At 43.1% G+C, this 27,468-nt stretch overlaps 1 protein-coding gene across 4 annotated transcripts in view; it reads right to left on the bottom strand.

Annotated features, from left to right (window-relative positions):
• Nucleotides 1–27,120, bottom strand: part of FLT4 (fms related receptor tyrosine kinase 4) — a 93,026-nt gene extending 65,906 nt beyond the window's left edge. For all 4 annotated transcript variants that reach the window (XM_056851632.1, XM_056851648.1, XM_056851656.1 and 1 more), the window contains exon 1: nt 27,023–27,120. In XM_056851632.1, the coding sequence (XP_056707610.1) occupies nt 27,023–27,080 (58 nt within the window). In that variant the 5' untranslated portion in view covers nt 27,081–27,120. The remainder of the gene's footprint in view (nt 1–27,022) is intronic.
• Nucleotides 27,121–27,468: the final 348 nt, after the last annotated feature.

Genomic DNA, 27,468 nt, shown 5'->3' with positions numbered 1-27,468 from the left:
GAAGATGGGGAAAAAATCCCTCCAGGGTCCCTGGCCAATGTGGCCTGGAGGAAAATTGCTTCCTGACCCCAAAGTGGTGATCTGCATTTCCCTGGGCATGTAAGAAAGGGCCACATGAGCCAAACCCTAACACAACCCTTCCTGCCCTCCCTCTCATGATGTGCCTAAGTTCACAGAATCAGCACTGCTGACAGATGGCCATCTAGCCTCTGCTTAAAAGCCTCAAAGAAGGAGAGCCCACCACCTCTCGAGGAAGCCTGTTCCACTGAGGAACTACTCAAACTGTATGAAAGTTCTTCATATTGTTTAGCCGAAAACTCTTTTGATTTAATTTCAACCCATTGGTTCTGGCCTGACCTTCTAGGGCAACAGAAAACAACCCCGCAACTCCCTCTATATGAAAGCCCTTCAAGTACTTGAAGATGGTAATCATATCATCTCTCAGTCATCTCCTCTCTAGGTTAAACATACCGAGCTCCTTCAACTTTTCCTCGTAGGACTTGGTCTCCAGACCCCTCATCTTCGTTGCCCTCCTCTGGACATGTTCCAGCTTGTCTATAACCTTCTTAATCTGTGATGCCCAAAACCAAACACAATACTCTAGGTGAGGTCTAACCAGACCAGAGTAAAGTGATGCCATCACTTTGTGTGATCTGGACACTATACTTCTATTAACACAGCCCAAGACTGCATTTGCCTTTTTAGCTATCGCATCACATTGCTGACTCAGTGTTCAGTGAATGGTCTACTAAGACCCCTAGATCCTTTTCTCACATACTACTGCCAAAGCAAGTCTCCCCCATACTATAATTATGCATTTGATTTTTCCTACCTAAATGCAGAACTTTGCATTCATCTTCGTTGAAACTCATTTTATTTGTTTTAGCCCAGTTTTCCAGCCTGTCAGGATCATCCTGTATCCTGACTTTGTCTTCTTCCCTATTTGCTACCCCTCCCAATTTAGTATCATCTGCAAATTTATTAAGCATTCCCTCTATTTATTAAGCATTCCTTCCTTCATCTAAATCATTTATATAGATGTTGAACAACTTAGGGCCCAGGACAGATCTCGGAGGCACTTCACTTGTCACTCCTTTCCAAGAGGATGAGAAACCATTAAAAAGCACTCTTTAGATGTGATCTGTCAACCAATTACAGATCCGCCTAACAATACTAGGATCCAAACCACATTTTACTAACTTGTCAACAAGGATATTATGTGGAACCTTTTCAAAAACCTTAGTGAAATCAAGATAAACTATGTCTACAGCATTTCCCTGATCCAACAAGGTAGTAACATTCTCAAAAAAAGAGATAAGGTTAGTCTGACATGACTTGTTCTTGAGAAACCCATGCTCGCTCTTAGTAATCACAGCCATCCTTTCTAAATGCTCCAGGACTGATTTGTTATAAAAACTTTTCCAGATAAAGACATCAAGCTGATGGGTCGGTAATTACCCAGATCCTCCTTTTTCCCCTTCTTGAGGATGGGGACAACATTTGCCCGCCTCCAGTCTTCTAGCACCTTACCTGTTCTCTGGGAATTCTCAAAAATAATGGATAGAAGCTCAGAAATTACACCAGAGAGTTCTTTTAATATCCTTGTTGGCAATTTATCTGGCCCTGAGGATTTAGTTTCATTTAAAGAAACTAGATGTTTTATGCACTATCCCTATGCTGATCCTAGGCTGCAACTTCCTTTGCTTCATCATCTGTTCTGTTTTGGCCATGTTGAGCACTGTTTCCCTCGCAAGAAAAGACTGAGGAAAAGTAGGAATTGAGCATTTCCTAGTATTACTGTATTTACATTTTATACATAGGCCTTATTTTAAAAGCCACTGTGCCTTATGTATGCATATATTATTTTAATATGCACACACTTAACATGGAGAAAGAATGAGTGTAATTAAAAAGGCATGCACTAGCTCCAGTGATATTTGATTTTTCAAGATGGTTTCCAAGAGAGCTGGCAGCAGGATACTAAAATAAACAGAACTGGATTGATGGGACATCAAGAAAGGAAGCAGGATTCCACAGCCTGCTCACACCTTGTCTATTTCTGGAAAACTGTGTTTCCTATCGGTTTTCCTATCCTTGATCTCTCCGCTTATGGCTCTTAAAGGGGCAGACTGCAGACACAGGCCTTTATCCAAACTGGATTTATTGTCTGTCATTGTTTAATTTATGTGTTGCTATCTTCTCTTACTCCTTGCGACTGCTGATTCATCTTGTGCAATGACAATATCATTATTGGCAGAGTTGCAATGGAGAAATAATTCCCTCTTTGATCATTCCTTTATGTTCTTCACACTACAATCTCATTGTTGCTGTATCAAGGAATGAGAGCTCATCTCTATTAAGGCAACATTTGCTATAGCGATTATACAATACAATCAAAAAGGCTCCTGTGTGTACTGACAGATTAATAAAACAACTGTTATTACCTCAAGAGTTGGTACTTCATTGCCATTACAAGCATCTTTCTTCAAGATTTGTTTTTAGTAAAACTAAAACAAAAGAATAAAACAAACAGTAACGCTTTCTATGCACATGTGTGCATTTTAGCCTGTGTTTATAGTTGCAGAGAAACTGCGCTGTCAAATTTGTTGAAAGTGACACTGAAATCTGCATAGCAGATTAATAAAACATTAATCGGGTGCCTCAGATCATGAGATTTAAAATTGGAGATTGGGATTAGTTATCTAAAAATGCTCAATTGCATTTTTTTAAAACTTCCCCTGCAGCGGTGACTGTTCTAATGCAAAATGATGTAAAGAAAAGATGAGAGATCTGCTGCATTATGATGTCTTGAGAATGAAGACTTTAAGTAATTCTCCAAAACTCTGAAAGATGCACTATGATTTTGAGGATCAGAACTCAGCATGGAAGCATCATTTTGCATTAGCAGTTGGATGGATGGCAAAAAGAACATGTGTGTGTGTGTATAAGAGAGAAGGGGAAAGGGAAGGAGAGAGAGAGATCAGTGATTATCTATCATAAAATCTTTTTGCAATCTCTGCCTTAGCTCAGGATATGTATTTTGTTTTCTTTGTTTAACTATATTATTTGTTTGAAGCGATGGGTTGTATCTCAGTAGTTTTCTGTGAGCTGCTTTAGTTGCCTTCAGGGAGAAAAGTGGCATATGAATGTTGCGAACAAACACACTTTTGGCAATGGGGAAGCTGGGGGAGTAGCCCTTGTTCCAGTGGTCAAGCTCTACTCCTCTACAAGAATACCCCCCTGAACAATTCTGTTTTGCACATTTTGCAAAACCATAGAAGCGCAAGGTCCTTCCTGATAGCCTCAGGTAGACCTTTCCATAATGTGGGAGCTGCCACAGACAATGGACAGATGCCGATTTTATCTGCTTGCAAGGTGGCACCTTGAGAAGGTATTGCTCTGATGAGCGAAGCAGTTACAGAGGAACACAGCAGGAGAGGCAATACTTGAGTCCATTGCCATTAAGGGCTGTATAGCTGATAGTTAGAACCTTGCACTGAGACCAGTATCTGAGAGGTAACCAATGGAGTTTCTTCAGGTTGGGAGTGATATGCAGATTCTGCTTAGCACCTGATAATAGCTGGGCTGCTGCATTCTGTACCAAATGGAGTTTCTGAGTTGTCTTTAAAGACAGACCCATGTAGAGTGTATTACAGTAGTCTGGCCTTAAGGTAACCATAGCAACACAGTGGCTGTTTCTGCCAAGGAACTGGAATTTATTTCTTCAGTCCATGTATGCCCCCAATAGAAATAATTCCTTATTCCTTGAATCCATTTAATTAATTTAACTAACACTGTGTAGTTTGTTTTATCCCCTGTCCCCAGTGAGTATTTACTGAGACAGAGGAAGTGAAGTATTTATAAACTGGAAAACCTTTACCAACCCAGACTTAGCTACTTCTTCCCTTCTCCCACACTATTCTGCTCTTCAGTTCTGCATATTTTCTAGTTATTTATTTCAGAATTTCTATTACACTTTTAAGCCTAAACTCCCAAAGTGATTAATGTAGGAGTTAGATGAACACTAAAATAGCATAAACTACAGAAAACAATAGATAATCTCTCCTGACACTCATTCTGCTTTTCTCCATTCTTCTCTGAATTTCTGTCCTTTCTTCTGTAAAACTTTTTCTTGTTTATGTTATTTTCTGCTTCTTGTTCTAATGCAACAGCCATTCACACATACACAATGAGGCATATACAAGCCATTCTTCCCTTGTGGCGCTCACCTGCATGGCTGTGGTATATAGTGTGAATTCACTTGCTCTTATAATGGTATCTGACAAAAGGGAGCTTTTGTCCCTGAAAAGATTATAACCCGAAAATCTTGTTGGTCTTCTAAGGTGCTGTGGGACTTGAATCTAGCTCTTCTACTGTAGACAAACACAGCTATCCTCTGAAACTATCTTATAACAGTTACATCCTTGTTATATTGTCACCTTTGCTGTGTTAGTTTTTCTCTCAGGTGGAATTGCTTGACACAGGGCAATTTCAGGCAGCATACAAATGGAGCTGAGATTGTGGTTTTCAAATCTGGGTTTGTTCTAAGCTTGTCAGCACAGTCGGGGGAGAGGAGGAGAAAGAACCAGTTTTGACCAGGAGAATGAAATCATTTTTTCTTTAATAACAAGGGAAATAGCATTTCCCTTCTCTCAATCCTCCCTCTCCCCCTTGTTTGCCTCTAAGTTGATCTCTGAGCTTTTCCAGATATTAGTGAATATGTTGGCAGCCAATTGAATGTCTAGACGGCCTTTGGGATAGTTCCTTGTGTCAACAAAAGCAGAGGTTATTGCTGACTAGTGATGTCAGCAGAAGAAGTGTCAGAACAAGGCCACAGATTTTGCCTTCCTGGAACTGAGCTCATGTGCTCTTCAACTAGTCTTCTGCAGATGTAGACCCTGTGAACAAACACCTGGGAGGGGGACATTTTTCAACAATAACTGTTCTGAAGAGGTCACAAATGTGCAATGGAATAACATGGACCACATTTGTCACTGGAGGTAAAAAGGGGAAAATCAACTACATAATTAGCAACACTACCTCATGCATCACTAGGATCAAATTGTGCTACTTTTCTGGACTCTGCACTAGCTTCCTGTACATGAGCTCTGCACTGTCTGGGGTGTTGGCACCTTAGAAAGACGAAGGAAGTAAAAAATCATTCCCACAAGCATACTAACACAGAAGAAGCATACCAACGCATCAAGCACTGGTTCAAGCCATCAACATTGACCCCCTACTCATGACTCCTTGCTCCTTTCCATCCTGCTTCAATCTCTGCCTCCAGCTGGGGAACATTAGAAAGCATCCTATAGCCAGGATCTAACTCAGTCACCTGCCCATGGGGCATTTTGTTAACTTTCCCTAACCTGAGGGAGTGGAAAGACATGTGAGAGGAGAAGGTATGGAGCAAGCACGGAGGAGGAAGACTGACAGGCCTGAACCAGCACTCAGTTTCTTGGTATGCTTATTTGCCAGTTCTGTTGTGAAGCCAGTGTGGTGTAGTGGTTAAGAGCGGTGGAGTCTAATCTGGCGAATAGGGGTTGATTCCCCACTCCTCCACATGAGTGGCAGACTCTAATCTGGTGAACTGGGTTGGTTTCCCCACTCCTACACATGAAGCCAGCTGGGTGACCTTGGGCTAGTCATAGCTTTCTTAGAGCTCTCTCAGCCCCACCTACCTCACAAGGTGTCTGTTGTGGAGAGAGGAAGGGAAGGTGATATATAAGCTGGTTTGATTCTCCCTTAAGCGGTAGAGAAAGTTGGCATATAAAAACCAACTCTTCTTCTTCTTTGTATACCATGGCTAAAAAAGCTCTGAAAATTATAGAGTAATACACTCTCCTACATCTCTCAGTTATTTGAGTAGTCAGACAGGTTGATAGTGTGCCTTATTGTCCGATACAAATAGGGTTGCCAGGTCCCCCCTCTCCATCAGCGGAGGAGCACATTGCTGCCGTTTTGGGGGTTTCAGTGCTAAAGTGATGCTGTACTTCCAGGGGTAAACCCAGAAGTTACCTGATTGCATTGCAAGTGGCCACTTGTGTGCGATTCCTGCTGTTTAGCAGCTGGGTGCCAAAACCACCCACCTGGCAAACCTAGATACAAACAAAAAGGGCAGATTCAGGGTTGCCTACTCTGGGTTGGGAAATACCTGGAAATTATAGGGGTGGATCCTGGGGAAGGCAGGATTTTGAGAGGGAGGGGAGGGACCTCAGCAGGGTACAATGCCATACAGTCAACCCTCCAAGACAGCCATTTTCTCCAGAGGAACTGATCTCTATTGTCTGGAGATCTCTGGCCCCACTTGGAGGCTGGGCTACCCTAAGGGCAGATAGACAGGTATAGCCAATGTCATCTCTTCAGCTCAAATGCTTGCTTCCACTGGAGGTTTTCCTGAGGTGGTAAAAAACATTTAACGTGTCTAAGAATGTGCACAGCTTTATATTATCTATGTTTATTTTCATTCAGAGATGTATAGAGATGCAAGACTATTATGTGTCTTTGTGCTTGGGTAGGGAATTTAAATATACATCTAAGTACATAAATTCACACCAAAAGCAGATGAACAGAATTAACATCACCAATGTGCTGTTTTCATGGGACTGGTGCCAATATTCTTTCCCCGGTTTTTTTTTTTGGTTTTTTTTGCAAGAGGGCATCAGACAGTAACCCATGTGTGCTCCACATGGGGTTAATTTCAAGTCTTCCATCACTGTCCCATTCCTGTCTTATACAAGATTAATTGCACAGTTTCAGGCAATGTCTTCTCCCTTCGTAAAGTATAACTAATTACAACTTTTTCTAGTCAAAGTTTTTGCCGTAATTTACAAGGTGTTGATTATAACAAGGACAGCTGGGCCCACCCATCCAAAGTTAATCACATTGAGAGTCCAAATAAACTAGACATTAGTCAATATCCTCCCAGTGTGCTCTCACGTGGTGTTAATTAAAGTGTTCAGCGCCCCAATCTATGCTGAGACAGTTCTTAACATTGGATGCCGTCTGCTTCTTTCTCAAGCAGTATAATCTACAGTAAATGACAGCTTTAAAAGAAAGGGCTGTGATTTTTATATTAAACTGAAAAAAAATAACAAATGCTCTAAGACAATTCACTGATCCACTAATTTCTTCAATTGCCCTAGTAAGGTAATATTCTAGTAACATTCAATTAAGATCAGAGCAATAAACAACACCAAGAAATAATTTGTTATCTGGAGAAGCATATTTATCTGCATAAAGGCAAGCACACTACCGTTTCACCTTATAACTAGGTTGAAGGCAAATGGGTTTCCTTTTCTCCCCTAGTGAAAAACCCCCTGCAGGGCAGAATTTATTTCTCCAATTACGCCCTTTTTCAGTGGTGTAGATGCCAGCATAGGGACTTTGGTGGCAGGAGGTAAAAACATGAAAACTAGAAACTGTCCTAGAGACTCATGAAGCAGTGAATCTACAAAGCCTAGCTCTCACTGAGACAGTTTCCCTGTGAGTTGGCTCCAGCGATCTGTCAGTGAAAGGCAGAGATGCTACCAACAAATATTCAGTGTTTTACACAGTAATACAAACAAAAAGATACCTGCTTGCAACATAAATTTTGAGAGTAGGAGAGACAATAGAGAAAGGGATGGCAAAGGGAACTCCTAATTCCCAGGGACCCAATTCCTAGCCTCCAGACCCCACCTTGAGGTTGGCAACCCTAGGTATTATCCTGTCCCCTTTTATACACAGGGTGGATCCTAACATTTGAGGTTTTCATTCACCCTCCCACATTTGCACTCTTGCCCCCCCCCCTCAGGTTTGCTTTTCATTTCCCCATGTTTTACTTTAGTCTTATTTCCCTACCCACACCTCATAATCTTTCTTCTTTGCCCCTCCATTTGCACTCTTTTCTTATCACTCTCATGTTTGCTTCTCACCTCCCCTGTTTTTTTAAGTGCTTTTCATTTCAACAACATCTGGATCTGGATCTTCACTTTCTCTTTTTCTTCCCCTCTCCCTTTGAAAGCAACTTCTGGCTTTCATTTTTTTGCCCTGCTTTTTTTTGGGGGGGGGGATTTTTATCCTACTGCCCTTTTCCCTATTTGGGGGAGGGGTCCTGCTTTCTCTTTACTTTTGTCCCCTATATGAAGCTGGAAGTATCTCCCTCTAATCAAAGGAAAATTTGGATCTATCTACATATCTTTTTATTCTGCCCTTCATATAAGTAACACCCATTTTATCTTCACAGCAACACTGTGATGTCGGTCAGGCTGAGAGAGAATGATTGACCCAAGAGTACCCAGAGAGATTCAAGGATGATTGACTATTTGAATCCAAGGGTTCCCAACTCATAGTCCAACACTCTAACCCAGTGGTACTCCATGGCTCAAGAACCACATGTGACTCACATGCTACCTCTGGTTCTTCTTCCAGTTTGAGTTTTATGGGGTTTGATCTGCACCTCTGATGGCATGCCCAGAAGTAAACACATGCAATACATAAGTTAGTGGATTTTAGAATTCATTGAACTGAAAAATTATTTGGCTATATGTGGCTCTCTTTTTGTAGTAATGGAGTGAGTATCACTGTCCTAACTAGTAGACTACACTTGATAACCACCCATGTCATGGGGCTGGTGCCTTATCATTCTCTCCCCCTCAGAATACAGCAAAAGATCTACCCCTCAAAACTGTATTTAAAACTTAAAAGGAACTTCTCCCTAATTTTTTACTTTCTCCCCTAAACTTCCCCCTTTTAGTTTGCCTCCATCCTCCACCCCTGCCTCCTTATAATTACAGAGATAGGAGATGACTCTGTTTAATGTGATTTTTGATGTGCCTTCCCAGTACAGTGAAATGCTTCTCCCCCACCCATCTATTAAAAAGGTTCCATTTAACTAGAAATTATTTTATAGTTACAAGGTAATAAATACAGTAGTGATATTGGACTTTACCACTGGCTAGTAGGAAACATCACTTGGCTATCAGACAGAATTTGTGGACCTTTGATATTAGTTATACAGCTATTACAACAACATTATGAGATCTGGTCTCAGTTCCTTATTATTATTATTATTTTGTAACTTTTAACGCTCTACAAGAAACTGTCATGGAACTATTAGATCGAAATAGGTGGCGTCAAGAAGCTAGGATACTCTGTTTTATGGTATCAGAATATTTTGAAATATCGTAAAAGAATATTGGAGGTCTGGCAGCTCTAAGCTGTTCTCTGAGACAACATTATTATAGTTGGAGAACGGCTCTTATGAGCTTGCATGTTTAGGTTCCTTAAAGCTACAATGAAAAACCTTCTGGGACTATCTAGGGAGATAAACAGATTGAGAAAACCTTGCAAATGCCAAGCATCTGGGAGGAGAAGGCTGAGGCATTTTGTTCATTTGTCGAAAGTGGCTGCTGTTCAATTATTGTGTCAATATTTGAGTGTGACAGTGCCTCCTCAAGAAATTCGTTTATTCTTACAACATTTAGGAAATGGGTGGGGGCTGTGAAGCACAAATAATTTTATGTAAACATTCTTGCTTTACAGAGTACCTGCTTTTAAATTAAGACAGATTAAAATGTGTTCATAGTCAGTCTGAAGCCAAGCACTGAAACACAATTCCCCAACACTGGTTAAATGCTACATTATAGTAAGAAGATGGACAGGTCTATCACTTCTTGTTCCAGGTGCTATAGAAGTCTGACTGTCCTTTCCCCTCACTCACCTGATGCAGAAGAGGAGGAAGAAGAAGAGTTGGGGGGTTACCGCACTTTGTATTCCCAGCGATGTATTAAGAGTTTGAAAATGTTGTACAAAACATCGCTTTAAAAGGGTTTTTGTATGCCACGGCTTATAAATAGTTGGAAGACGTCTTCACAGCTAAAGGGGCCAAATAAAGTGCAAACAGTATTTTTTATAACATTTTCAAACTCTTAATACATTGCTGGGAATACAAGTGCGGTAACCCCCTTGGTTTTTATTCCAACTTTCTCTACCACTTAAGGAAGAATCAAACCGGCTTACAATCACCTTCCCTTCCCCTCTCCACAACAGACACCCTGTGAGGTAGGTGGGGCTGAGAGAGTGTGACTAGCCCAAGGTCACCCAGCTGGCTTCATGTGGAGGAGTGGGGAAACCACTCCGGTTCACCCGGTTCAGTTTATCCCAGGTAACACTATGCACAGAAAAATTTTGCACTGTGTGCGTTAGAGAAGGTGATACAAGGTGATACAAACCTTGTTCAGCTCCTTGCTGGCAACAGAGTTCTGGAAGTTACTGGAGTTCCAATTTCAATGGGAGATGGCCTGTGATTGCATTGTGGAAAAGCCAGTGTGGTGTACTGGTTAGAGTGTCAGACTAAGATTGAGGAGAGTCTCAATCAAATCGTCACACCGCTATGAAGCTTGCTGGGTGACCTTGGTCCAAACGCTCTCCCTCAGCCTAACCTACCTCATGAATGCCACCCTGAGTTTTTTGGAATGGAAAGATGGGATAACAGTGTACTAACTAATCAAATAATATTAAGTAATTGCCACTGCGAGGAAGATTAATCTGTATAATGTTATTATCCTACAGACAGCAAGGTTTTACTGCTTCTTTTCAATTACTATTTTCAAGTTATAATGAAACATACAAATGTCTCAACAAAGACAAATGTAAAGTTCTGCATTTAGGTAGGAAAAATCAAATGCATAATTATAGGATGGGGGAGACTTGTTTGAGCAGTAGTGTGTGTGAAAAGGATCTTGGGGTCTTAGTAGACCAAACACTGAACATGAGTCAGCAGTGTGATGCTGTAACTAAAAAGGCAAATGCAGTCTTGGGCTGCATCAACAGAAGTATAGTGTCCAGGTCACGCGAAGTGATGGTATTGCTTTACTCTGCTCTGGTTAGACCTCAACTAGAGTACTGTGTTCAGTTCTGGGCACCACAATTTAAGAAAGATGTAGACAAGCTGGAACGTGTCCAGAGAAGGGCAACAAAGATGTTTAGCCTGAAGAGGAGAAGACTGAGAGGGGATATAATAACCATGTTCAAGTACTTGAAGGGCTGTCATATAGAGGAGGGTGCCGAGTTGTTTTCTGTTGCTCAAGAAGGTCGGACCAGAACCAACGGGTTGAAATTAAATCAAAAGAGTTTCCGTCTAGACATTAGGAAGAATCTTCTAACAGTTAGAGCGGTTCCTCAGTGGAACAGGCTTCCTCGGGAGGTGGTAAGCTCTCCTTCCCTGGAGGTTTTTAAGAAGAGGTTCGATGGCCATCTGTCAGCAATGCTGATTCTGTGACCTTAGGCAGATGATGAGAGGGAGGGCATCTTGGCCATCTTCTGGTCGCTAGAGGTGTGGAGGGGGGAGGTAGTTGTGAATTTCCTGCATTGTGCAGGGGGTTGGACTTGATGGCCCTGGTGGTCCCTTCCAACTCTATGATTCTGTGATTCTATACAGACATTATATCATAACCTACACATACTTCATGACATTAACATAGTGGCTTGGAACCTACTGCATTGTTCTGCTTGCATTTACACCTTTGCACAAGCACATTTTCATTGTCAGTGAGGCTTTTTCCATAATGCAATAGATTGTGAAAGCAGAAGCTATCATGGAGGGATAATACAAGTGATTCAACTGGTGCACAGGTGGTGGTATGCAAAACTAGACTTTGGTTAGGTCATTAACAGTGCAATCCTAAACAGAATTGCACCATTCTAAATCAAGTTGAAGTTAATGGGCTTAGAAGGGTATAACTGATTAGGATGGCAATGTAAATGTTTCACAAGTGCTATGCAGGGTCCAAGACATTAAAAAATATTAGAAAAAGTGCAAGAAAAATGACTTTAAAAATGTAATACAGTTAAATTGTTACATGTATATAACTGTACTACTTAAATTTTTATAATCCAATTTCTCAAAGGATTTCCATAGTGGATAAAAACGATCCTTTAAGAGATTATTATCATTATGCGCAAAATGAATAAACTTTACTCATTTGTGACATCGAACACATGAAGTCCTGTCAGATTTCCATTCGGCAGCAACCATAGTTTTTGCTATTATTTACCTATTATTTATCTGATTATTTGGCTAGTAACAGAATCTTAAATGTAAGGGCACTTTGGCTGCAATATCCTGTTATATTTTCAATTAATGCAATAACATCCATCTAATAGACATTACTTTTTTAAACAATCATACAAAATATGTGCAAAAATAATATCTTCTGGTTTCGACATAACCCATTTCTGTGCTTCTATTTCTGCTGGGATTTCAGTTATCTATCAGTTTCAAAAAGCAGTGTGGGCTTCTGAGATTTTGAGACACAACCTGGACAGAACAATATAGCATTAATGTGATGCAAGGCAGCCTTCCACAATATTCCTTTTCGAAAACCTGGTCTGCGTGCATCTGGGGACCATTACCTGACTCTTCTAATGGCTCTGGTCTTGCCTTTGTTTTAGTATGCCATATCCTTGGCATGTTGCCATGTTTTGTGAACAATATGTAGCATTTAGACCAGAGTAATGAAGGGCTGTGGTTGACCCCTTCGCTTCCTAATGTCCTTGCCATGTGTTTAAGACCTTCAAGGAAAAAATCCTAAGACCTAAAGAAGCTGGGAGTGAAAACCAGCCCAGCTGCATAGCACCCTCTAGGACTCAGCTCTGGGAACAGCATCTGTTCCTTTGGTTTGTGTCCTCTTGACTGTTTATCTGTCTGCGTTTCTCCCTGGCCCTCTCCAGGAAACACTATCTCATCACCCCCCTGCTTTGCTCCAGCCTGGTTTCCTGAGTTTTGTTGCCAGGTTTACCCTTCATTTTCCTCCACGCCTCCCCCACACCATCGCTGTTAGGCCATGTTTGCATTTCTCTCTGTCAGCTTTCCTTTCCCCTGCTCCATCCTCTCAAAGAGTAGATGTCCTGAGCCAAAGTTAGCCTGTCAGGTAACCACATGTCCGGCCTAGAGCCAGCAGGTCAGCCAGGGCCACCCTGCAGACCTCCTCTCGGATCTGGGCTGTCAGCAGCCCTTCCAAACCTCTGGGGAATTTGATATTTGCTGCTCTTTGCACAGCTGAACATACTCATTTCCCTTAGTATACCAATAATTGACAACGCCTTTGTTGCCTTGGCAAAGGGGAGAGCCTTTTCTTTCTCTAGGTCTGGCTGTCACCTTTTTTCCACTCACAGCTCTCGGACTTTTAGCACAGGCAGAAACTCAGCTGATGAAGCATTTTACATATTCCGGCCCTTCCTTGCTGGGAAAATTTCACCTGTTGAATTTCTTCAGATCATACAAGAGTTAACAGGAAAATAACCCTGCAACCTTTCTTCAGGTCTTGATTACAATTCTTCGAGATTGCATATTGCCAGTTCCAGTTTGTTACCTTTGATGCTATCAGTGTTTTCCAATCATGTCAGCTTTATTCTCTCTTTTACCTTAATAAATCTGTGATGGTTTCCTTTAATTCCCTGTCAGAGTTATTTATTTATTTGGTATATTTTTATCCTACCCTTCAACCAAGGAGTTCAGGAAAGCATACATAGTTCTCTTACCTCTTCCATTTAACCCTCACAACAAGCCTGCGAGGTGGGTTAGGCTGAGATGACAACAGTGCCTTGAGGCAGACGTGGCTTTGACCACTTAATTCTTTAAGGACTTCAGTATTTGTAGCCTTCATTATTTAATATGATCTGAGGGATTACACTATAATCTTTGTGAAATAGCACAGTAATTACATTAAGCAGTTAAAACAGAGGATTAATTGACACAGAGATCGATGTCATTTGGAACTATGATGGCCTTAAATGATAATCTTATGGCAGCAAGAGGTAGCCATAGTAATGGTTGTACCAATCCAAAATGACAGTAGAGTGGTCTGAAAGTGATGCAGAAGTTGTTGAGCCAAATTCTACAGCTTGGTTGTAAAGCTACTTATTAGTCTTTTCTATCCTTAAAAATTTATAGGGCTGTAAACAGGGGGAGAAGCAGGAATTATGCTGTCCATCTTGAACTAGATACCAGTGTCTCTCAAGTCAGTGCCTCTCAAGTCAGCTCTGTCTCACGAAAGCTTGTGCCAGAATAAATGTGTTCCTCTTTAAGATGCCACTGTGCTTCTGCTTTATTTTGCTACAACAGATTTACACGGCTACCCCTCTGGATTCATCTTTGATATCTTTGTATACTTGCACAGAATTGCACAGGGCCATATTTATTGTTATTTCTTTTATCTGCCATTGTAAGAAAACATGTTTTGTTTGGTGTTAGTAAGAGGTCACTTCAGTGCATAATCTGGTGCATTCCCATTAAAAGCAGTTAAAACAGACTCTTATCTAGTATATGGAAATATTACATTGCTTTTCCAGCCCTCAAATTAAAATAACACATTTTAATGCTAGCTAATTTCAATGTATTGCTACTGGCACATCTTTGAAAAGCAACCCAAGACTTTCTTTTGCTATGGAGGACAGAAAGCCAGGAATGAAAGGTCTTCAGTCAGCATTAGGTTATGTTTGTAAAACAGCTGGGGGTGGAGAGGGGCTGTAAATAATGAGAAAGGCCAAACGATGGGAGTACAGGCTTGTTTGACTACTACATGGAGCAAGCTGAGTACTTGTTAAAACTACAGATCAACATTATGCAATGGGCGCTTATTATATGAAGATAAAGAAGAAAGAGGGAAGACTCACACTTGCTCCTCCAAGGAGAATTTGGGGAAAAATGCACAGTGTAACTCAACTGGAATCCTGTTATAAGTATTTCTGTGTTTCTTTCATCTTTGTTCTCATTCCAAAGGTATTATCTCCCCAAACATTAATGCACTATGCAGCAAACATTGAAGAATGTGTCTCCTGGGACATTGCTTTCAGGGATGGGATCTTTCTTGATTTGCAGTTACTATGCAGATACTTGATGGGCATCCAGAGAGTGTTACAGGTCTGGTACAGACCTAATCCTTAGCCACAGTTAGTGGTAGCTATGGTTTATTGTCTTTAGTTAAGGTTCCATATGAACTCAATCTTTGTTGATGTATATACATGAAATTGTACAAACCACTGACAACAGCATTAACCAACAGTATAAAGCATCTACTGATTTGTTTGGGTTGCAGTCTACTGCCAGCTAGAACATTTTTCCCAGTCACCAAAGCTGTAGAGCAGGGGTGTCCAATTTTTTGGCTTCCCTGGGCCACATCGGAAGAAGTTTTGGCTTCACTGGACCATATTGGAAGAAGAACCATGCAATCGAGTTACAAAAAATATTTGCAAAAAACTCTCATAATGTTTTCAGTAAGTTTATGGGTAGCATTCATAGCTGTCCTGGGCTGCATGCAGCCGGGGGCCACGGGTTGGACAAGCCTGCTGTAGAGTATGGCCAGCTGCCATCTGATGCAACAAAAGAAGGAGGAGGCAAATGGAGAAAGGTAGCATGTGAAAGCCAAAGGAGAAAGGTGCAGAGTCCTTTCCAAGGTGCCACACTGCCTAAAGCTAGTTCTGATAGCTCAATATTAATCTAAGAAAATCCATGACTTGGTCTTTATTCTGATCAACATGATTTCATTATTTTTACAACTTTTATACCATCTTTTCCCACAAAACCATCACCAAGTTGGGTGGGATATCAATCAGTCAAACAAACATGTAGACAGTCCAGAAAGTCTTGTCATACAAAAAGGTACACATTTCTGCTTTAGACAGCAGTGGTATGCTTTAGAATCAGTGACAAGATTTGTCATTGTGTCAGCAACTCTGGGGGATTCTCAGACTCTGTTCTCCTTGTGCATGACTTCATAGTTTGTCATTATGTTTGAACCACAAACCTTGGTTTGCTTCCTTTCTTCTAAACCTGGATTATGAACTCAGTTTTAACCCTGGTTTGGAAGGAAGAGAACAACCCATGTGATTCAGACACAACAAACCATAGTTTTCAGACAATGTGGCAACCTTTAATTATTAAGCCATGAGTGAGAGGGAGGGAGTATGCAGGTTTGAGAATCCCCCAGGCTCATTCATGCTATTACAAACTTTTTTGTTACATCTGAGTATCACCAAATACATTTGGTAGAACAGATATGCTTGCAGACAGAGGAATTTATTAACATAACACTTGCACAACATAGGATAGCATAGGACAGGAAGGAAAATCACACTAGATCTGAATGCCTAGAATCCTAAGATAACTGGAACTGTAATAATAGAAATTGTGTTGAATCCAATGAAAAATCTCCTCTGACCAAAGGAATTCCATCAGTGGTGCAGGATTTCTCTGCCTCCTACTAACACTGTAGCATCAAATGCCCCTCTAAACTCTGCTCCTGGAGACGGGGAACTTCAAGGAACAGTATGAGTGGTATGCCATAAGAATGGGGAATTGATAAAAAGTAATGAAAAGTGGACTCTTTTGCTAGATACCACCGACTGTAATATATTCCTTTCTGTATTTAAAATATTTTATCTCTTTTCCATATCAAAGTTCCAAGCATATTTACAAAGAAGATCATTATAAACAAATCATACATCACAAATAAATACAAGTGATATAACACAAAACACCTTTAAGCCATTGGAGGGTAATTAAAGGACTATGTAGGGAAGACTTGAAATGACAACAGGTGAAAGTTAAAACAAAGTGCCAAAGCAGGCCTACAGCTGAACATCAAGAAGACAAAAGTAATGACTACTGGGGAATTACACAACTTTAAGGCTGACAATGAAGAAATTGAAATTGTCCATGACTTTATATTCTTCACTCCATCATCAACCAAACGGGAGACTGCAACCAAGAAATCAGAAGGAGATTGAGAATGGGAAGGATCAAGTTAATTCATGACATAGTGTTCCCTTTTACTGTGTATGGGTGTGAACGTGGGACAATGAAGAAAGATGACAGGAAGAAAGTAGATTCCTTTGTGCGTTGGAGGAGAGTATTATGGATACTGTGGACTGCCCAAAAGACAAATAAGTGGATTCTAGATCAAATCAAGCCTGAACTGTCCCTAGAAACTAAAACGACTAAACTGAGGCTATTGTCCTTTGGTCACATTATGAGAAGACAAGAGCCACTGGAAAAGACGATAATGCTAGGAAAAGCTGAAGGCAGCAGGAAAAGAGGAAAACCCAACATGAGATGGACTGACACCGCATGGGTCACAGGCAAGCTGAGGGGGGAGGATGGTTTGGGGTGGAATGGCTGGAGAGCCAGCTTTTCTTGTTGGTCTTGGCCCGGGGGAGAGCGAGGGGTGGGCCCACTGAGCCGGTGGAGGGTGCGGCCAGCGGCAGGCAGGCGAGGGGGAGATGGTGACACAAGCTCCAGGTGCCCAAGCAGTTGCAAGCTGGAGAGCGAAGGGAGGGCATGGCACGCCTCCCACTCACCTGGAAACGGCCGGTGAGAGAAAGGGGAGGGCGGCTTCCGGCCAGGTGCACGTTTTGAGTGGAAGTTGTGTGTCTCTCCAGGAGCAGGAAGTGGGGAGAGTTGGGAGAAATGGCCCAACAATTACCCAATCAGCATCAATTTTACATGTGTGCCTGCTTGCCAGCAATGCCTGAAGTGCTATGGGGAGAGCCTAAATAGGGAGAGCTCGAGTGGCAGGGCCCTGGAGCTCCTGGAATTGGCTCGAGGGCCAGGGAAAAGGATCTCGCGGGCTGGATATGGCCCCCGGGCCTGAGGTTCCCCATCCCTGTTTTAAAACAATCCCCCCTGAAGCACACTCTAAAGGACACTACTATGTTCTTTTCTGTACCACCCACAACTCCTGAGCCTAGAATCATCCAGTATTCTCATTGATAATTATACTTTTTTCTTCCCCCGTATGTATCCATCTAAGTGGAAACAGAACTTCAGTTTTGTAAGCTTTTGGTGAATTCCTTAACCTTGCATAGCCCAGGTCATTCCGCAAAGTAGTACTTAAATAGTAATAATCATTGAGTGAATCTTGAAAAGTTTATATCCGATTTTAACCAGGCAGCATTCATTTGTAAGTCATTTGAGTGTAGAATACTGACTTTAGGATTTTGCCGGACAGTAAGAAATTTCCTTCCTCCCCCCACCCCGAGCCACACTCTGTGGGACACAGCTCTGTACCTTTCTGTTCTGTCTACATCTCCTGAGACTAGTCCCATCAACTATTCTGGTAACTGACTGCCATGCACTTAATTATGATTATTCCTTCCTGCAGATGCTTGCTTTGTGTTGAAATCAAGGAAAGCTTTAAAACTATCAGCAAGCCCAATGAGACAGACAGCAAACTGAAGTAAACAGAAAAGGCAGCAGATGAGTAGTACGTTTTTCTAAAGCTACACAGTCTGGCTACGCAGCAATTTCTACCTACCAATGCTTCTTTGTTCTAATCCCCTCACAAACATTATGAGGAAAACATGACTCTGGGGACCCTTCATTTGCTTTGTAATATGTAGTTCTTCCATCCTGCATTTAAAAACCTCATGTTCAACATGTGAATGGTATAAATGATTCTAATTGAATATATTTGCATAACTGTTGTCTTATAGTGTGGTGTTCTCCCCCCCGCCTGAATAACCTTGTCATTTTCGGTGGAATGGAAATCTGATTGTTATATGATACTCTGGGTTTGATTTCATGTTTCCTGTTTCTGTTTTCAAACAGTGTCTCTCTAGAGTTCTTGTTTTCCATTTATCATTCACCATGGGGTAGATGAAACCATTGATACAAAGAACTTTAAACCACAGATCACAGTTGGATACACATCGCTTTTTGTTGAGATCACTTTGATGAACACATCTTGCTAAGTATATGCATGACGTTACTAACAGGTGTTTTGCTGGACCTTGAACCAGAGAAGTCATTTGCTCCATGAAGAAATGGTGGGTGATGAAGCACAGTCGATGTTACTTTTGGTATTGCATTGACTTCATGTAAGATTTTTTTTACATGGAAATATCTATCTTTAAAACTACGTTGAGATGTACAGACTGTGGTGGAATACTATATACGGAAAATAAGCATATGCTAATGTTTTGTTTACTGCCACTTGCCCTCAGAACTGCCCCTCCCACCTCCAGCTGACAAGCCCTGCGTCACCACAAACCATGCCATTGTTATCACCGGCCTTTGCTGACACATTGTCACCATCAGCAAGTGGAATACTCTGCCCAGGCTTGGACTCCAGCCAGGAGGCTTTGCTCTAGGATCCCCTTCTCCTCATGAACTCCTTCCTGCATCAACTGCTTCTGCCGCCCGCATCGAGACTCTTGCAAAGGACGTCATCATTTCAAGCCTTCCTTATATTATGATTAGAATGCAGCGTAAACGGCATACTAGTGAGTGAGCCGGCAAGCCCAGGGAAGTACAAACACGCTTATTGCCTCAAAATGGTTGGTGAAAGTGCCAAAGCAAAGGGGGAAGAGGACAGGCTAAGCGTACCATTCTCCTCCCCCATCCCAGCTAAAATGAAAACTACCCCATTGCCTGCCATGACACCCATCATAAAGGGGTTTCTGAGCTGTTATCAGGCCATGACAGTTTCCGCCATCGCATTCCTCCTGCCCATCAGGAAAGCTAAATAAGGAACGTAGTTCAGGCGGCTGCAGGAAGAGGGGAAATGCAGGACATCCGGCCCAGCTGCCAAGTTTTCCTTTCCCATGAACCACTACTGACCTCCACCAGCAAAAGCTTGGACATCAAGCCTGGCACCATAACTAACCATCTTCACTTAACTCTTTGGAAGCTACCTTGTGATGATACAAGACCTACCTTAACTCATGTAAGCAACAAGGTTCAAAGTGTTACCCTAGCTTTAGAAAGAGGAACCTTAACAAAGTTTGATTTGAACAATGTATCACATATCTTCCACTTAGTAAGCGGGTGTCTCAGCAATTCATATCTTTAACCTTTGTGCACCAAACTGTTGGCTGTGTATATCAAGAACATTCAAGGTAACTTAAACATGTTCCCAAAACATGAGCTGGTTAGAGCCAAGCCACATATCATGCTGGGCATATGTATCCCCAGATCTGTAACTTAGATACGCATTGGGACTGAGAATGGGAGGTTTAATGGGCCCCCACTCCCTTTTCCCAGTTGGAAATGCCCCTGACTTCTTCAAATTCTGGGAGGGAGAAAAAAAATCAGGCACAAAATGGATACCTGGGGCTTAAAGCAGATGAGGGACATTTTCAACACTGAAATGGTGCAGGACAAGAAACAGCTTCCTTCTCCAGTGTTGTGGCCCCATTCCATACTACCTCCCTCCATTGCAGATGTTTTTGCAGATCAATTGCATGTTTAGTGATTCCCAGCATCATGGGTGGTTTGGCCTTACAGATGAGTTTACGGTTGCTTGTTTATGTCGCACTATCCACACCAGTGATCCCCAATGTGCTCTGTGAAAGCCATGGCATTAGAGTTGCCAACCCTCCCAGTATTAGCTGGAGATCTCCTGCTATTACAACTGATCTCCAGCTGACAGAAATCAGTTCACCTGGAGAAAATAGCTGCTTTGGCAATTAGACTCTATGGCATTGAAGTCCCTCCCCTCCCCAAGCCCCTCCCACCTCAGGCTCCGCCCCAAAAACCTCCCGATGGTGGTGAAGAGGGACCTGGCAACCCTACATGGCGCCCATGAGTGTCTTTCCTGGGACCCATCTGCTTCTTCCTTGTAGTGTATCTTCCCCAAAACAAAGAGCTAATTCTGCCATTCCTGCACTTCACTGGAAGAAGTTTGGCTTGGAACCTCTCAACATTTTATGATTGCCCCTTCCCTCACTGCAACCATTTTGTTGTGGTACCCTCTAGCTGTTCTCAACATTCCAAATGTCTCCACAGGTTCAACAAGGGTTTAATTCCCTTACTTATAATTATACATCAATTGCTATTTTTAAGCTTGAAAAATAGTGCTGATATGGGTGGGACCTGCAAAAACATGCACTTTCCTATCTACACAGCATACAAAAATGCTTTGATTTTGATCTTTCCAAAAAGATAACCGGGTTTGGGAAAGATCGCAGTAAAGCTGGGGAAAACATGGAAAGTGGACAGTTAATGAACAATGTTGTGAGGATGCTGAAAAACAACAACAACCCAACTCTAGTTTGAAAGCCAAACTGGAGCAAAACTTCTATGTGGAAGCAGCCATGGTTGGGGACCCATGATTCACCTATTCCCAAGATACTGGGAATACTGATTTTTTCTTTCTATGAAGCCGTTTTAGGAGCACTTTAGTTTACTGTTATGAAGACACTATCTCAGAAACTTACTTGTATCTAAAAATAACCCTTCAGCTCTCTGCAGTGAATATCATGTTGGGTTATTACTGTTTCTCTCTAATCAGTTAAAAAAACGCAATTGCTTTAACCTCTTAATAAAGAAACATCACACGATTATTATTACATAGAAGAAGTAACTGGGGGAAAAGCACTTTAGACTAGTTTTACTGACGGCAGTGCAACTACTTCAGTTTGAGAGATCTGAAAGTAACTCTTGGAAAATGTGAGGGCCACAATCACAAACAATGTCATTTAATACATCATGCCCTCTTGGATGTGGTGTACAACTTTGCATTTTTTCCTTGTCTTTGCAGTGGCTAGTGATTCATGATAATGTCGTCATTTTACAAAACTGTTCTCTTTGTGCATTTAATTGAGACGTTTACGAATTTAAGCATAATAACTGACTCACTACTTGCCAACTCGCTTTGGGTTTTCCATCGCTTCTTGGTCTGGCTCATTGATAAGCCTTACCATCAAGAAACCAGATCTGGATTGAGCTGCTCTATGTGTTCTGGAGTAATATGAGAGTTGTTAAAAACAGCCACTAGCAAGAATGAGTGAGAAAGTACACAGAGAACTTAATTTTTCCTATGTACTACGACTTGACGGCACTTTACACACACACACACACACTCAGTTACATATTCACAAAAGGATATCTGACAATCTGCTGTTATTATGCATAAGGCTGAGCCACGCTTAAACACAGCAGTTGTTGACTACCTTCTTCCTGACTTAGCATATCCATTCAGCTCTGGTGTGTGCCCTTAATGATGAGATGTTTTAGAGAGGCAATATCACTTCATACTTTGCATCATTCATTACAATTTTGCCCACAGACAAAATGCAACCCATGGGACTAATCTAACCATCCCAATTAACAGCTTGAAATAAGAAACAAAGGGTCTACGATACCCAGAGGCAATGAAGAGCCAGGGATTAATTTAACTAGTCACTGGATAGCAAAGCAGCTGCAGAAGTATATCTATGCCCACAAAGGAAAAATTATGACCACACTACAATCCGTTGGAATGCCTAGCACCAAGTCACAAGAGACAGAGAGCTTTTTAACGCACTGCATAAAGCATCGTCATTGTAGCAGGTGCTACATCGCAGGGAACCTATCCAGGCATAGCAAGGCCACAATACATTCCACATGCCTTTTGTAGCCGTATCAGCATGCTCCTCCATGTCTGCAATGAGGATTTGTCTGCCTTCCCCAGCTACATTCCTGGAGGTTGTAGGTTTGAGTCTTCCTTGGCCTTGTGCCAAAAGGATGCTTTTTGCGCTCTCACTGTCAATGGAGAATTACAATGCCATGCTAAGCCGAGTCACACCATTCTAATTCCACCAAAGGCAACTGGCTCAGAAAGGTATAACTCTGTTTAAGATGGCACTGTTAGCTAGGTAAATGAAATCCAGTGTGGACCAGACACCTTTCTCAAACAGTCTAGGTCAGAAAAACTGGTATGCCCCTAAACAAGCAGCTTGATGGCCCTTAGAGGAATGACAGCTACAGATCTCACTGGTTTACCATTCTACATATCATTAACTGACAGTGAATTATAGGCATCAAGGAGGTAGCATAGAATGGGTTCTTCAGGCAAAACCCAAATATAGTCAAGAAAGCCATATAGAAGTCTGCCACCTGCCTTTTAAATGGGGGGTAGTCCTGGACCACAACACTTAAGATTTCTTTTTTTAAAAATGCATCAGTTTGAAGTACAACTGTAGAACAAGAATACTCTGTTTTAGTTCCAGGTACACACATGTAACGAGCCCCGTGGCGCAGAGTGTTAAGCTGCAGTACTGCAGTCAAAAGCTCTGCTCACGACCTGAGTTCGATCCCAATGGAAGTTGGTTTCAGGTAGCCGGCTCAAGGTTGACTCAGCCTTCCATCCTTCCGAGGTCGGTGAAATGAGTACCCAGCTTGCTGGGGGTAAAGGGAAGATGACTGGGGAAGGCACTGGCAAACCACCCCGCAAACAAAGTCTGCCTTGGAAACGTCGGGATGTGACGTCACCCCATGGGTCAGGAATGACCCGGTGCTTGCACAGGGGACCTTTACCTTTACACACATGTAATCCCAGTGTTTGCAACCACTACTCCCAGAATGTAGATGCTCAAATAAATGATTGCAATAGAATTGATCATCACTTTCCTTTCTTTAAAGCTCAATTAATTAAAAGCAATACATAGACCTACTAATCAGACAAGTGGGGAAGCACTACATGGGCCTCGTTTTATTATGGTTTCTCCAAGGAAGTCATTCTACATTTAAGAAATCTGCTTTTGCTTTTAAAACAGCCTCTTTAATTGACATTGTCATTGGTTTGGTAACCTAGAATAATATTTAAATTAGGTCATTTTGCTCATAGCTACTCTTGGTAACAGAAATAAACATGACCAATGAAATGACTGATAATATTGAAGTTCTTTTAGTTGTGTGACTACTACTTTTAGTTGTATGATTCTTTTGAGTCACTGTCCCTCACTCAGCTACAGTTTTAAAAACTGTTTAATTGTGGAAGGGCCAAAAAAAGGTCACAAATCAAATCTGCGTATGCTTTCAACTGCAGTGAGGACTGATCACAAAAATTAATAAGGGCCAGGAAGTATGTCAAAGGAGTCAAAATGGTTGTGTACAGGAGGTCTGATACACTGGCTTTACAGTTACTTTGGGAACGTAGTTCCCACTGCCAAGTAAATGGGTTTAGGAATCAAGTATCAGCCATTCATTTCTTTGTTTGACACCATAATCTGTAGGGTTGCAAGAAGAACTAAAAGCTATGCCTAGAGCACAAACTTATTGTGCAAGCTGTCACACGAGGATACCAATGGGGCAACATCTGGTTCTGCATTTGTCCATTCATTGGTTGGCATATTTGTACTGTCTTTCCATCCAGACTGGTTGCTAAGAGTAATAATATTAGAATACATAGCATTAAAATGATAAAGATACCAGTATTTAAAGCCCATTTCTTACCATATGCACAGAAACAGGAGAAGACCAACATCTTATTCCATCAAGGTGCAACAGAATAAAAAAACATTGCACTGCTGGATGCACATGGTATAGTTGCTGTACATGTCTCTGCACACTTTACTGGCTCAGGATACACGCTCGTTATGGATCCTACTGTCATTAAGTACTGTTCCACCCAACTCACAGTCAGTCCAGTAAGCAACACACCACAACAATGATGACTCATGGAGTCTGGATGATAGAAAATGGTTTACCAAGGCAAAAATGGGTTTTACCACATGCAAAGCTTCCTGCGCTAAGATTTTTTTCTGTGGTCTGTTTGGTTCTCCCATCTGAATTTAAGCAAGTCATGCTTCTCCCCAGAAACATTTTCTCCATCTCAGTAAATGTGGCTTACAGATTTATTGCCTGATTTGTTTCCCTCACAGAACATCTTTCCAACCCCAAGTCTCTCTTGCATGTCCCTGGCCCTTTTTTATTTAATCAGATGGAGCTGGGTCAACCAATGTGTTTTCATGTTATATGCAACCACTTAAATCTTAATATGCCTCTTAGATTGGAAACATTGGTCCAGCACGCAGGTGTGACAGCTATTACTGTATAGTATAGTATATACTATACTTGTACTGAGCCATGGTTTAGACTCCCAGCTTGTGGGGAGTACATAAACTCTGATTCACCTGGGTGCTGGCATTTGTACATCATGGGGAATCAGGAAACCTTCATTGTGCTCCATGCAGGAAGGGAGGGGGACGTACATAGCACATGGCAACCAGCCGTACTCCTGCACAGTCTTGCCTTAATGGGAGCCTGTTGTGACATCTGAATGCAACCCAACAGGCAGCAATGTTTGTCCATAGCTTCAAAAGAGTTGCATAACCAGTGACTGGTTAATAAATTACGATTAATAAATTAAAGGCCTTCCTTTTATCTTTCAGATCTCCATGCCCACCATGTCCCTCTACTGCAGGGGTGGGGAACCTTTTTTCTGCCAAGGGCCATTTGGATATTTATAACATCATTCGCGGGCCATAAAAATTATCAACTTAAAAATTAGCCTGCTATATTTGGTCAAACATTTAGCCAAGAGGCCCAACCAGAGACGGCTCCAAGTGTCTGCCACGTAGTTTCTCCATGGCCCTGGTGGGAAAGGGTTAACAGTTTCTTGGGTGGTCCTAGCAGCTCCATAGCTAACAATTCTTCTGCAAGGGGGGGGAAGGGTTCCTTTTCTCGGCAAAAAATCTCACATCTGCCTTGAATAGAGGCTATTCCTGTCCGCGGGAGGGGGTGGATCATCAGTCTTAGATCCTTCTGAGCTAGAGATCTTCCAGGACCCACGAAGGGCCAAATGATTTTGCGGGCCTTATACGGCCCCCGGGCCTGACGTTCCCCACCCCTGCTCTACTGCATGGACAAAAATATCTCTTTATTTTCAAACAGGAAAGGAAGCGTTGACTGGTTTCCTTCAGACACAGCACCATACTTGTGCGTGTCATACGATTGCCCTTGCATTTCATGAGACACACAGAATAGCGATTACATACAACAGGCAGGCAGCAGCATATTTTGCTTTTTTCAAAATGCACACTCTGATTCAACACAGGACAAAGGCAGGATAGGTCAATTCAGACGGCAGCATGAATTTCCTGAGGAACCGGCAGGTTTGTCCCCTGCAGAAAATCCCCGTTGCTCTACTAAGTTAGAAAGCTATACAAAGCACCCTTTGCTGCCATAACTTACGTGGTCGAGCATAGCCGGAGGAAAAGATTAGTCACCGAAGAGGGCCCTCTGGTGGTGGAATGAAAGCCAGTTGGCCACAGTCAGCTGAGAAAAGCAGCTGTATGTGCAAAAACCAGTGGGACTCTTTGCGGCACTTTAAAGACTCACACAATTTATTTCTAGTTTAAGTTTTCCTGAACTGGAGCTCACTTCTCCAGATGCAGTCAGTTACATCTAAGGAAGTGGGCCCTAGCCCTCGAAAGTTTATGGTGGAATAAAACGGTGCATTCCGCATTAGTCTTTAACAGGTGCTTCAAGCCTCCGACTGGTTTTCAAGGCCCCAGACCCCACACCGCTACGTGCTACCCCTCTGGAACGATGTATTTGCGTTGGAAAAGGTGAACCGGCTGCAGCAAAGGAGGGATCGGTTGGCAGACGCTATGGCCAGGGCCAGCGGCCGACTGGGTCTAAAGATATCGGTCGCCAGGAGACCAAGGGGGCCCACCCACAACTAAAAGGCGGTCATTTAATTTTTTTTATTAATTTTTATTTTTAACATATTGTCTCATGTTTAAGGGGGCCCACTTCATCAGGGGGCCACACGGCCCGCTTGCCATCGGGCAAGCTGACCCAATGGCCAGCCCGCCACTGGCCAAGACGCGCGAAGGGACGGACGGGACGCAAGGGTGGGAAAGACAAGAGAAATCAGACGGGGGGAAAAGAGGTCAAGCGCAGGGGGGGAGGAGGATGCCGGGTTTTCACGGGGTGGTGGACAGCGGCAAACAGGAGGAAGGGCGCGGGAAGAACGGGAGAGGCAGACGCGGGGGGGAGAAGATAAGCGCGGGGAGACAGCGGCCGCCGGGCCCTGGGCCAGCCCGCCGGTCAGTGCGCCAGGCCAGGGCGAGAGAAATCCGCGCGCCACTGGGCGACTCCAGCAAAATGGGCAGCGCGCGCGCGGGCCAAGGAGCGTCCCGGCTCTGCGCCTCGGGTGCAGAACCTCTTCCAGCCCCGGCCGTCCCCGGCAGGTCCCCGGCGCGCGCGCGGGGGGGGGGGGGCCGCACAGCGCGCGCTCCATCGACGGCGCGGCGCGAGGCGCCTCTTCCTCACCTGCCTCGGAGACGATCCAGAGCCAGAGCCAGAGGGACAACGTGCCAACTCTCTTCATTTCCAGCGCCGGGGCGAGGAAGGGGCGTCGGGAAGGGGCGGCAGCCGGCGGGACGGCGTCTGGCCGGCGGGCTGCGGAGGCTGCGGCTAGTCGCGGAGGGCGCAACGTTTCTCCCCCCCCCCCTACACTCCGCGTGGTGCAACGTTGCCTCCGTCCCCCTCAGGCAGAACGGAGGCGCTCTCGGGGGTGGGGGGGCGTCTCGGCCCCCTTTCCCTTCCCTTCCCCTCCTCCTGCTCGCGCTGCGTCTGCTGCCGCCGCCGCTCGCCAGCGAGTCCCGCTTGGGCGGCTGGGCCAAGTTTGCCCGGGCGCTGGAGCTCGCCTTGATGGAGGGAACCGAGCCGGTGTGAGGGACCAGAGGGGAAGTAAGGAAGGAAGGAAGGCGCGGTGG

Source organism: Euleptes europaea, chromosome 1 (genome assembly GCF_029931775.1).
Source record: "Euleptes europaea isolate rEulEur1 chromosome 1, rEulEur1.hap1, whole genome shotgun sequence".
Lineage (NCBI taxonomy): Eukaryota > Metazoa > Chordata > Lepidosauria > Squamata > Sphaerodactylidae > Euleptes > Euleptes europaea.
Note: the sequence above shows the minus strand (reverse complement) of the source record. Positions and strands in the feature narration are given on the sequence as shown.